Source organism: Podarcis melisellensis (assembly GCF_964234715.1).
Source record: "Podarcis melisellensis genome assembly, chromosome: 2".
Classification (NCBI taxonomy): domain Eukaryota; kingdom Metazoa; phylum Chordata; class Lepidosauria; order Squamata; family Lacertidae; genus Podarcis; species Podarcis melisellensis.
Window position 1 is genome coordinate 15,227,676 of NC_138529.1, and position 12,515 is coordinate 15,240,190.

Sequence of the window (12,515 nt, forward strand, 5' to 3'; positions counted from 1 at the left end):
CCTTGCTGTCCAGGGTTTCAGCACAGAACGTTTCATGGCCTTCATCAAGGAGATTTAGAGATTGGCACTGGCAAGTGTGGCGGGGGGCCTGACTCTTGAGGTCTGCTGCAGATGTAATGTTAAATCATGGTTTCACATTGCAGAATCATAGAAACATAGAGTTGGAAGTGACCACAAGGGCCATCGAGTCCAACCCCCTGCCAAGCAGGAAACACCATCAGAGCACTCCTGACATATGGTTGTCAAGCCTCTGCTTAAAGACCTCCAAAGAAGGAGACTCCACCACACTCCTTGGCAGCAAATTCCACTGTCGAACAGCTCTTGCTGTCAGGAAGTTCTTCCTAATGTTTAGGTGGAATCTTCTTTCTTGTAGTTTGGATCCATTGCTCCGTGTCCGCTTCTCTGGGGCAGCAGAAAACAACCTTTCTCCCTCCTCTATGTGACATCCTTTTATATATTTGAACATGGCTATCATATCACCTCTTAACCTCCTCTTCTCCAGGCTAAACATGCCCAGCTCCCTTAGCCGTTCCTCATAAGGCATCGTTTCCAGGCCTTTGACCATTTTGGTTGCCCTCCTCTGGACACGTTCCAGTTTGTCAGTGTCCTTCCTGAACTGTGGTGCCCAGAACTGGACACAGTACTCCAGGTCAGGTCTGACCAGAGCAGAATACAGTGGCACTATTACTTCCCTTGATCTAGATGCTATACTCCTATTGATGCAGCCCAGAATTGCATTGGCTTTTTTAGCTGCCGCGTCACACTGTTGGCTCATGTCAAGTTTGTGGTCAACCAAGACTCCTAGATCCTTTTCACATGTACTGCTCTCAAGCCAGGTGTCACCCATCTTATATTTTTTTGCCCAAGTTCAATACTTTACATTTCTCCCTGTTAAAATTCATCTTGTTTGTTTTGGCCCAGTTCTCTAATCTGTCAAGGTCGTTTTGAAGTGTGATCCTGTCCTCTGGGGTGTTAGCCACCCCTCCCAGTTTGGTGTCATCTGCAAATTTGATCAGGATGCCCTTGAGTCCATCATCCAAGTCGTTGATAAAGATGTTGAATAAGACCGGGCCCAAGACAGAACCCTGTGGCACCCCACTAGTCACTCTTCTCCAGGATGAAGAGGAACCATTGATGAGCACCCTTTGGGTTCGGTCAGTCAGCCAGTTACAAATCCACTGAGTGGTAGCATAGTCAAGACCGCATTTTACCAGCTTCTTTACAAGAATATCATGGGGCACCTTGTCAAATGCCTTGCTGAAATCAAGGTAAGCTAACCTATGTGAGCTTTGGCCTCTTATAATCCTCTTCCCACCCATGTGCTTCTTCTTCATAATCACTCGCCTGATTGTGCCAGATGAATGATAGGTAGGCGTGTTAGGATATAGTTCCGTTCCACCTTAAAAGGAACAGGCATGACTGTTGTGTGTCACGTGCTTGTTTACTTCCAGCACAAGTCTGCTGGGAACTTCCGTTTGTATATTGCTTTTGCCATCTTGCTGTGTGCTTGGACAAGAAGGGAAGCAGACATGTTTTTTCCTTTGTTCCTGAACTATGCTGAATAAACGCCTGTAAATAATGTTTACACATGTCTCTGTCTGCCACTTCCGTTGTGAGAAGTTATTCACTCTGCTGACTAGAGCGTGCCAAGTCTTTAAAGGTATCTGAGGCTTGTGTCACTGTTTGATGCTGTTCCAAGAACTGGCTGCTGGCCGGTGGCTGGAGTCAGCTGGGCCTGTCAAATGCCCCCATTTCCCCGGATGCATCCCAACAGGGTGTTCCCGCCCACCTGTCAAAGTTGACCCTTGGGTGGGGAGGGAGTCTGTTTCTGCAGTATGTTTCCCCACAGGAAATGTACCCAAAGCAAAGCCGCACCCAGCAGGAAAGAACTCCCTGCTCCGCAGCGGATTAGCAGAGGGTTAAATCCTGCTCTTGGCTGGTGTCTGCTTTGCCAGTGTCTTCTTCCCTACAGGATTCTAAACTTTAGATTCTAAACTAACTAACCAACTTTAAGACTAACAACGGTTCCCTGTGATTTCAGAATACAGGGAACCATGGCTTGCTGCGACCAGGCTAGCCAACAAGTCAGGACATCTGGCTAATTTGATCCTTGCTTACTACAGTTCAAATGACACAGGGAACTGTGGTTATTTCTAAAGTGAAAGCAGAATATTTCAATCTTCTTCTTGCATATGCAAAGGAGGAGAAAAGAGAAGGAGTGCATGTCAGAGCCTTGCCTCAGCTTGTTCTTGAAACAGGAAACTATGGTTTAGCAGTATGTCTGAACTAGGCCTGAATCTTGTGGTAGACGGAAGCCATGAAACAAGAGGAGAGATGTGGAATTTCCACCAAAGGGGATCTGTGTGACATGGTCCCATTCCACCCTCCCCTGTATGATTTGCCGGTCTATGAGTGTATTTGCAATCATGACTCATCATAGATTGTTCATCTGAGTGTTTGTATTGTTTGGGTTTTAAAAATAAATGTATGAGTGTATTTATTTTCGCTCCGAACGATGGTCTAAATATATCGTACTGTTTTAGCCACCCCCTTTCTCTTCTCAAACCCCTTCTTCATGGAACGAAGCGCTATGCTCTCTAATAAAAAGCAAACCTGGAATCTGCCCCAGGCTGCTGTCTTTTACACTTGCTTCCTTGGCCGCACACCCCAGTTCACTCAGTGTGACCTTGTTATGAATGAACATGAATGTAATCTGGCTGCACATCTTGCCGTGGGAGCTTTGTGTTCACTCCCGTTTAGCTGTGACCTGCAAGAGGCACGACACGTTCACCAGTAACTTGGAGGCAGGCTGCCTCTCTCCCACAGAGCTGTTTCTGGTACTTGTGTGGGAAGATCTTTAAGCCTCTTCGTGATCTGCTAACATACTTCTGTTTCCAACCACGAGGTGGGCTTGTTCGCAGTAACAGATGGCAGGAACCCCAATTCCAATCCCTGATGGTTAAGACAGAGGCAGAGCTAGGTGCTCCGGCCCTCGGGGTGGCATGCTCCCGGCGGGCAGGGCGAGTGGCCCCCCAGGGTCCCGTGCACGGTGAGCAGCGGCCGGGGGGGTGTTGCGCATGGTGAGAGCCGGCCCGGGGAGGCGGCATGGCAATGTCACTTCCCCTTCAGGGACGGCCCGGGGGTGCCATGTGCGATGAGCGGTGTCCCATGGGGTGTGCCATGAGCGGCATCCCACAGAGGGTGCCGTGCACAGTGAGCGGCAGCCATGGGATTTGCCGTGAGCAGCAGCCCGGGGGGGGCACAGCAATGTCACACACACACCCTTAGGGCTGGCCCGGGGGTGCATGTGCGATGAGCGGCGTCCCACGGAGTTTGCCGCGCATGGTGAGCGGCAGCCTTGGGGGGGTGCCGCAAACAGCGAGCGGCAGCCCAGGGAGGGCACGGTAATGTCACCCCCCCTCAGGGATGGCATCCGGGGCAGACCGCACCCACCTTCCTCCGCCACTGGGTTAAGAGTCACTGCATGATTGAACTTTGTGAGGTTTGTTCATATGTATGTGTCCGACACATTTTCTTGCTCCTATGCTGACCCTGGCATGTGTATGTGTGTATCCAGAATACTGCAGGGCTGGAGGACAAAGAATCATAGAATTGGAAGGGATCCTGAGGATCATCTAGCCCAACAACCTGCAGTGCAGGAATATGCAGCTGTCCCTTTCAGGGATCGAACCTGCAACCTGGTCATTATCATCACTGCACTCTAACCAACTGAGCCATCCAGCATCATTAGTCTGATTCTGATTCTAGGTTTGCCAGTATCTCCTGGAGACCATTTCAGTGCCCGCTAGAGAAGTACCTTCAGATGTCTGCAATCCAGGAGTACCAGCTTGGGTGCCCAGGGCTCTGGGTGCCATGCAGCCTGCATGGCCCTGGCACCAAAATTTGTGGGTGCCCAGCCCCTTCCTGGGGGATTTTTTGGGTTCTTGGGCACCTAGGGCACCAGAGAGTTGGCATCTATGCTGCCATCCCATCCTTTCTGGGCTGTGCAGGAATGGTTGGGAAGTGTATTATTTCAGACCCTTCCCTTGCATTAAATAGAGACCCTGGCTCCGTAAATAAATAGACGCTTCTAACTCCTACTTCTGCAAGATCTTTGTTTATATATTGATCGTATTTACCCCCCGACACACAATTTTCCTTCAGGCAAAACATGCCCAACTCCCTCTTGAAATGAACTGCATTCTCTTTGCAACTTAGGCAGCAGTCCTGAACGTCATGACTTGGACATATACTTTGTGCATTGTGTTGCACTGCAACAACTCAACCCTAAGCAAGTTCCAATAGAAGTATGTCTCACTGAGTTCAGTGATGGCAGCTTTCAGATTATCTGGGGCTTAATTTATTGATGTGCTCGGGACTGCACTGTTAAGTTTGAATATATTATTGGCTACACCCTGCACTTTTTTCTCTTATTAATAAATTTGAATTTAAGTAAACCCAAAAGCCCATCCTGTGCATCTTTCTCCCGGTACCAGAATTTATTTGCCCCTCCCAACGCATTCTGAAAGCCTTGCTGCTGAGCTCCTGCTGGCTTTGTAGATTTTGCCAGACATCGCCACGCGCTTTCAAGCCTATCTTCACAGCGATAAGAGTTCTTAAAGTATGCTGGAAGCTGAGACTGTTGAAATGCTCGACTAATTGGGCAGCTTTTCCATCCTTTTAGTCAAGAGGCCTGAAGCATCTAGGCAGGGAAGCTGCACAAATGTACAAATGGCCATGGAAGCATCCTTGAAAACTGAAGGGTCTCTTCTCTTTCCCTTCCAGTGGTATTTCATGACATAGATGCCATGACTCTAATGATGCCCCCTTTTAAGTCTGGGTGATATATTGATATAGCATCCAAAACCAGTTCAATTATTGTTTGTTTGTTTGTTTGTTTGTTTGTTTGTTTGTTTGTTTGTACCCCGCCCATCTGGCTGGGCTTCCCCAGCCACTCTGGGCGGCTTCCAAAAAAACATTAAAATACTGTAAACAGGGCTGCCTTCAGATGTCTTCTAAAAGTCTGGTAGTTGTTGTTATCTTGGACATCTGGTGGGAGGGTGTTCCACAGGGAGGGCGCCACTGCCAAGAAGGCCCTCTGCCTGGTTCCCTACAACTTGGCTTCTTGCAGTGAGGGAACTGCCAGAAGGCCCTCGGTGCTGGACCTCAGTGTCCGGGTAAAACGATGGGGGTGTAGGTCGCTCCTTCAGATATACTGGACCGAGGCCGTTTAGGGCTTTAAAGGTCAGCACCAACACTTTGAATTGTGCTCGGAAACATACTGGGAGCCAATGTAGGTCTTTCAAGACCGGTGTTGTATGGTCTCGGCGGCCACTCCCAGTCACCAGTCTGGCTGCCGCGTTCTGGATTAGTTGTATTTTCCGGGTCACCTTCAAAGGTAGCCCCACGTAGAGTGCATTGCAGTAGTCCAAGCGGGAGATAACCAGAGCATGCACCACTCTGGCAAGACCATCTCCGGGCAGATAATCTCAGCCTGCGTACCAGGTGGAGCTGGTAAACAGCTGCCCTGGACACAGAATTGACTTGTGCCTCCATGGACAGCTGCGAGTCCAAAATGACTCCCAGGCTGCGCACCTGGTCCTTCAGGGGCACAGTTAACCCATTCAGGACCAGGGAGTCCTCCACACCTGCCTGCCCCTGTCCCCCAAAAACAGTACTTCTGTCTTGTCAGGATTCAATCTCAATCTGTTAGCCGCCATCCATCCTCCAAATGCCTCCAGACACTCACACAGGACTTTCACCGCATTCACTGGTTCTGGTTTGAAAGAGAGGTAGAGCTGGGTATCAGTTTCAGGTAGAGCCCGTACGAGTTTCATTATTTTTGTGGTGGCAATATATCGTGAATCATGATGTGCGTGTTTGTGTGCTATGAAAAAATCACAATGTGGGGGAAACCATGAAGCCAGCCAATGGTTCTCTGGATTCTTGCAGCAAATCGCAAGAGCAGGCAACAGCAAAAATCACAGTGCATGGTAAACCATGGAGCCAGCCAGTGCTTCTCTATAGTTCCATCTTTATTTCAGACATTGTGATACAGTCACACCTCGCAAGTCGAACGGAATCCCTTCCGGAAGTCCATTTGACTTCTGAAACGTTCAGAAACCAAAGCGCGGCTTCTGATTGGCCGCAGGAAGTTCCTGCAGCCAATCAGAAGCCACAGAAGCCCTGTTGGACATTCGGCTTCCAAAAGAACGTTCAAAAACCGGAACACTCCCTTCCAGTTTTCAATCGTTCGGGAGCTGGAACGTTCGACTCCCAAGGCGTTCGGGAGCCGAGCTACGACTGTATAGCGGTATATCGCAATGTTTAGCTGAAGATACATCACGACGTTGAAAACCAGTTATCATCCGGCCCTAGCCCCTTGCTCCCATGCATTTTCTTTGCAAAGTAGGGATTTGTATCATTTAAACTACATGGGCATATGAGAACGAATAGAGCTTTCTGTATATCCGAGAGCTAAATTCAGGGATTCATTTTTCATAACAATGACTTGAATCCTTGCTCATGAGGCCCGAGTACTTTGATGAAGACGGAGCGACTTTTAATAATTCACCAGCCAGGCACACAAATTCATAATTCATCAGATGATTAACACCCCTTTGAACGGCTTACTCTCATTGACTTCCAACATCCCCAGGGTTGCAGGTTAGATGCCACAAAGACTTCACACCATGGGTAGGACTCCCACTGATGTGAGCGGACTTAAAGAGATCAGACAACTTGGCAATGTAACACATGGAAGTATTCAAAGTCAATCCAGAAGTCTGCTTGAATTCAGTGCCTTCATTCTGCGATGTTTCATTTTTCATACAGTTCACAATGTTCATATAACTTTAACTCTGAACGGACCTTTAAAAAGCAAACGCTTTTTTTACCAATGAATTTTTTTATTAGTTTTCCAAATTTTAAACAAATTAACAACAAATTAATTCAAATTTAACACCAATTTAAAAATTGACTTTCCATCCCCCTTCCAAGAGACTTCTTTTCCCTCCCTCCTTTGCTGCTCACAGTAAAATACTTAATTTCTAATACTTTCCCATCCGTTCCTATTTCCATGTTCAGTTCCTGTTTAGACATTTACCCGACCATTTTTCCAATTAGTGAAATAGACTTAATCTCCCTTTATTGATGTATGTGAATCATGAATCATAATTTTAAATCGTATTTCCTCCAATACAGCTTTATCATCCTGTCTTTATGCGTTTGCAAAAAAGCAAATGCTTTTATGTTTACTGGCTAGTCCACAAATAGAACCAATAAATAAAACGAGTTACTTGAAAAGAACTTGCATGCATCCAGATTTAAATGCTTGACAAAGCATCAGTTCACATACTGAGAAGCTAGTACACACTTCCCCTCCTTGTATTACTAAAAGTAACGTTGTGACATGACTTCTCCTCGCAAGCAAGTTTTCCTCCCTGCTTTTTTTTTTAACGGGAAAAGAATTTTATTTCAGATTTGAGGAACACAGTCATCTTTATTTCAGTTATCAGACACAGCGATTAGACTGCGCCTGTAAACTGGATCAGTAGACAGTCTCGTATAAAAATTGATAATGCAATTAAATGCTCAGAGGCAATTTCCAATTCTATCTAGTCACTGTCAGTGCACATAAGAGGGATGGAACATTATTTATAATACCTGAAATCCAAGCACACCACTGTACTGAGTAGAGGTATCAATATCCATTAGGCACTTTCCAAGGTAAAAAACAACAAGAAGATTAGGCAAACATTTCTAGTAATGGAATAGAGAGTCGTTTGGCCAGTGGTTATAATAATCATAATATTTATTTATTTTTTAAAAAAAACAGCAAAATAGAAGAAAACTCAAAATGGTAAAAGCCAATATTTGTTGGGGAATCCCAGTGTGTTTAAAGCACAAATCGATTCCTCAGGAAAGTAACTTGAACAGCTTTTATAATTTAAAGAAATATGTTTCTCAGACAGACATAATGATGAATGCATATACAATCAATTAAAAAATAATCAAAATCTACCCCAAATTCTATTGTTGCATGATAACAACTAATGCCCATATTACTTCCTCTTTAATATAACTAATAGAACAGATATATTCAAGACAGGAGTGCCTGGCGTGCTCTGGTCCATGGAGTCACAAAGAGTTGGACATGACTAAACAACTAAACAACAACAACATATTCAAACATCTATGCAACCTTAAGGAAAAGGCTGCTTCTGCCCTTTGTTTTACAAAAAGCTTTTTCTTCCCCATCCCTTCAAATTGCATTTTGTCTCCCAAAATTGACCGCGTTCATTGTAACATGAGCCTACTGTATAAAACAACGGCCACTTTATGTTTGGCTTCATATTGATTTTCAGATCAAGGCTAGGCACCGGGATTTGTGTGCTATATACCATATTTTTTGCTCTATAAGACTCACTTTTTCCCTCCTAAAAAGTAATGGGAAATGTATGTGCGTCTTATGGAGCGATTGCAGGCTGCACAGCTATCCCAGAAGCCAGAACAGCAAGAGGGATTGCTGCTTTCGCTGCGCAGCGATCCCTCTTGCTGTTCTGGCTTCTGAGATTCAGAATATTGTTTTTTCTTGTATTCCTCCTCCAAAAACTAGGTGCGTCTTATGGTCTGGTGCGTCTTATAGAGCGAAAAATACGGTACCCAACATGGAGCAAAGACAGGGGCAGGATGGAGCCTAGAAAGGACATGGAACCCTATAGCATCAACCGTGGGAAGGGAGAAGAGTACACTGGGGAATTCACAAAATACTTTTATTGTGAGCCTCCTTAAATCAAGAAGAAAAAACCTCTGTGTCTTCTCAGGTGTAATGGACAAAACAAGGATGTTGGATCATATATTAGCACAAGGAGAAGGGATAATTCAGCCCACAAAGTCTTTGATGAGCTATAAAGGCTTGGCTCTGCAAGCTACAAATGGTTAGTTCTGTCATTATGAAAAGCGACATGACTTCAAATGAGCAAACACATCCACCGTGGGGGAATAGGAGCATGCAGCTACTGATATTGCGCTAATCGGAAACTAATTCCAGCTACTGGAGCATGCAAGGCGCTCGAAAACTACACTGGAAGACAGAGAGAAACCTGCCTCATGCTTTTAAGGGATCCTGGAATTGGGGCAAGAAAACAAACCCAGAAGCTGTGATATGAGTATATCCCTGGTGTGATCACTTACTGTCACTGGGTGAACTCGTTCCCAGCCTGCGCCCCGTTTTTATCACCTAAGACTTTAGCTTAAACATCTCCATTACATAAGCGCTGGATGGGATGGACTTAACTCAGCTGGTATCTACAAAACACTTCAGTATTCCTTGGGTACCAGCTGCCAAATCTAACTTCTCGGCCTATTTGTTACACGAATTGCCTGGCAGGGACCATTATCTGAGCATCTTCAAATGATTAATTACCCAGTAGAGTCTAAATACTAGCATAGCTGAAGTTATCCTTCTTCAGCAAGGTTTGGGGCGGGTGGGCAACTGATGAATATTTGCCTCTGGAACTTGAGTTCTCTAGACTTCACTGTGTTGCCTTTTGCTCTCATTCTCTCCAGGGCCATTGATGAATGCATAACCCAAAACCTGAGTCGCAAAGGAAATTGCAGTAGAATGACAATGCTCCAGTTCTGCTTCTGTCACACATTGCAGCCCCACCACTCAAATCCAGTACATTCCACATTCCTTCCAGGCAATTTACTTGTACACTCCCAGTATCCCTATGGCATCAAGGTCATTGAGATTATGTTATTAGGAAAGCTGCAAAACTCCAGACGGCCAGGAGCTGTCCCTGGTGCTGAAACCCAGTGCTGAAAGGACATCCTGGGAATCTTGCTTATTATGCCTACCTGCAGAGCGTGATGGAGCGATACGCCAGGCTTTCTCTTGACCATCAAGAGCTGGCAGGGACGCATGGACTCCAAAGGAATATTCTGTCTCCTTGTCTAATTTTTGTTCTTCTGTTCTCCTCCACAGGTGTACACACGCTACGGAAAGTGCTACACATTCAACTCAGGTCAGCCTGACAAGCCACCACGCATCACCAATAAGGGAGGAACGGGGAACGGCTTGGAGATCATGTTGGACATTCAGCAAGATGAGTATCTCCCTGTCTGGGGAGAGACAGGTAAGAGTTACTCCTGGCTTCCCTGACTCTACACTGACTCCTCCCTTATACATATTTTCCTTTGTGCCACATGACGATTTCTCCTCTTCTGCTGATGCCTCATCTTCTCAGACCTCTGCCTCCCGCAAACCCATCCCTCTTGATGCCTCCTCCCAGAAATACCCCGCCCTTTGCTCCAGCTTCCCATTGATCACTCCACATTCTGCCTCCTTGCCCCATTCCTCAACCCAGTGGGTCTCTCTCTGCTTCGTTGCTTTTCTAGACCTGCGCCGACTCCTTAAACCCACACCGCACTTTCTCTCTTCCCTTCCTTTCAGTCACTCCCCCCCCCCATTTGTGTCCTATGTGTCTCACCATGGCAACCAGCTGATCATAGCTAGGGAAGGCGATGCCTCTTATCTACAAATAGCACATTGTTCTTTGTAGGGGGGATATGTTGTCAAGGCTACGGTGAGGCGGGGTGGGAAGTGAAGCCTGAATCCCAGGTCAAAGGTCACTGTGGATCCCAAGGGAGGAGCTTTCTAGGTCCCTGGCTGGGCCTTGATTTCAATAAAGCGGGGTGTTTGAACACAACCCTATCTGGGAATCTTTCCCTTTGACTTGGAAGACCTTTTCCCTAGCTAATGAATGGGTCGGTTCTAGGTGCAGCTAAGAAATGTTCTGGGAAGATTTACTTTTATCTGTATTACTTTATGCATTCCTGGACTCAGCCTTGCTTTTTTTAAAAAAATGAAGTGGGGAGGACTGATTTCTGGTTTAAGTCTCCAGATTATTCTGGCTCCGATCACATAAAGCTAAAAATGTACCGTATTTTTCGCTCTATAAAGGACACGCCGGACCATAGGACGCACCGGACCATAGGAGGGGGAGAACAGGGGGAAAAAATTCTCCCCCTCTCTGCTCAGCGCCCCTTCAGCGAAGCAGCAGGAGAAACGGAGCCCCTTCCATTTCTCCTCCCACTTCACTGAAGGGGTGCTGCGCACAGAGGGAAAACTGTGCAGCGCCTCAACAGCGAAGCGAAGCCTGGAGAGCAAGAGGGATCGGTGTGCACCGACCCCTCTCGCTCTCCAGGCTTCAGGCAGCTATCCGCAAGACTCCGGAGCGCGGGGGGAGCTCTCCCTCTGCGCTTCGGAGGCTTCGCGTTGCTATCGCTGAAGCCAAGGAGCCTGCATTCGCTCCATAAGACGCACACAAATTTCCCCTTAATTTTTGAAGGGGGGAAAGTGTGTCTTATAGAGTCGAAAAATACGGTAGTTGGTATTGATTGATGCAGGGGGTGGGCTGTGAATCAGACAGGGGGGTATTTTCCCTCTTTGGTCCCCATGTATCTCCCTATTGATGCAAGGTAAGGAGAAGGGCCTTCGCTTTCTGGCTCTGAGCTTGAGCCCTGCTGTGATCACCTGAGCCCCTTTTTCTACTCTCCATCTCTCTGTTCTGCAGATGAGACCTCATTTGAAGCTGGGATTAAGGTGCAGATCCACAGCCAGGATGAGCCACCCTGCATTGACCAGCTGGGATTTGGGGTGGCACCTGGATTTCAGACGTTTGTCTCCTGCCAGGAACAACGGGTAAGATGTGAACATTCCCTTCCCTTTCAACCAGCCTCAGATATCTGTACTAGCACATCCTCAAGGTCTAGGCAGCAAGAGAGTAGAATCCCCTCTTCTTTTTCTTGCTGATGACAAAGACAACAGCAGTGTTGAATGGATAGTTTAGAGCCAGAAAAACTCCGGAAAGTGAAATCTAGTACAGTCGTACCTTGGAAGTCAAACGGAATCCGTTCCTGAATGTTCGACTTCCAAAATGTTCAGAAACCAAAGCGCGGCCCCGTTCGGCTTCCAAAAATAGCTCGCAAACCGGAACAATCACTTCTGGGTTTGCGGTGTTCGGGAGCCAAAACATTGGAGAACTACAGTAAGCTGTTCGAAAACCAAGGTACAACTGTACTCATTTCATTTATGAATTGCTCCTCACGCATCAGCCAACAGCGATTTGCAATATAATAAAAACATATAGAGAAGTAGTTACAATTGCAAATATAAAAATGCACTCACAGAGAGAGAGAGCACTTAGAATAACAATAGAATTCACTACTTGACCGTGGAATAACAATAACAATAGCATGTGCACAAAGTCAGTTCACATCTTTGACTATGACTATGATTCACAATAGAATTATAGTGTTGAATAGAATTTGAAGTGTTGGTTCTGACCTTTAAAGCCTTAAACGGCCTCGGCCCAGTATACCTGAAGGAGCATCTCCACCCCCATTGCTCAGCCCAGACACTGAGGTTCAGCTCTGAGGGTCTTCTGCTGGTTCCCTCAATGCGAGAAGTGAGGTTACAGGGAACCAGGCAGAGGGCCTTCTCGGTAGTG

The 12,515-nt window shown here is 46.5% G+C and overlaps 1 protein-coding gene across 4 annotated transcripts in view; it reads left to right on the forward strand.

The window, feature by feature from the left end:
* The window catches only part of ASIC1 (acid sensing ion channel subunit 1), a 212,122-nt gene that overhangs the window by 180,703 nt on the left and 18,904 nt on the right, over positions 1 to 12,515 (forward strand). For all 4 annotated transcript variants that reach the window (XM_081898732.1, XM_081898730.1, XM_081898731.1 and 1 more), the window contains 2 exons: positions 9,989 to 10,139; positions 11,580 to 11,707. In XM_081898732.1, coding sequence (XP_081754858.1) covers positions 9,989 to 10,139; positions 11,580 to 11,707 — 279 coding nt within the window. The remainder of the gene's footprint in view (positions 1 to 9,988; positions 10,140 to 11,579; positions 11,708 to 12,515) is intronic.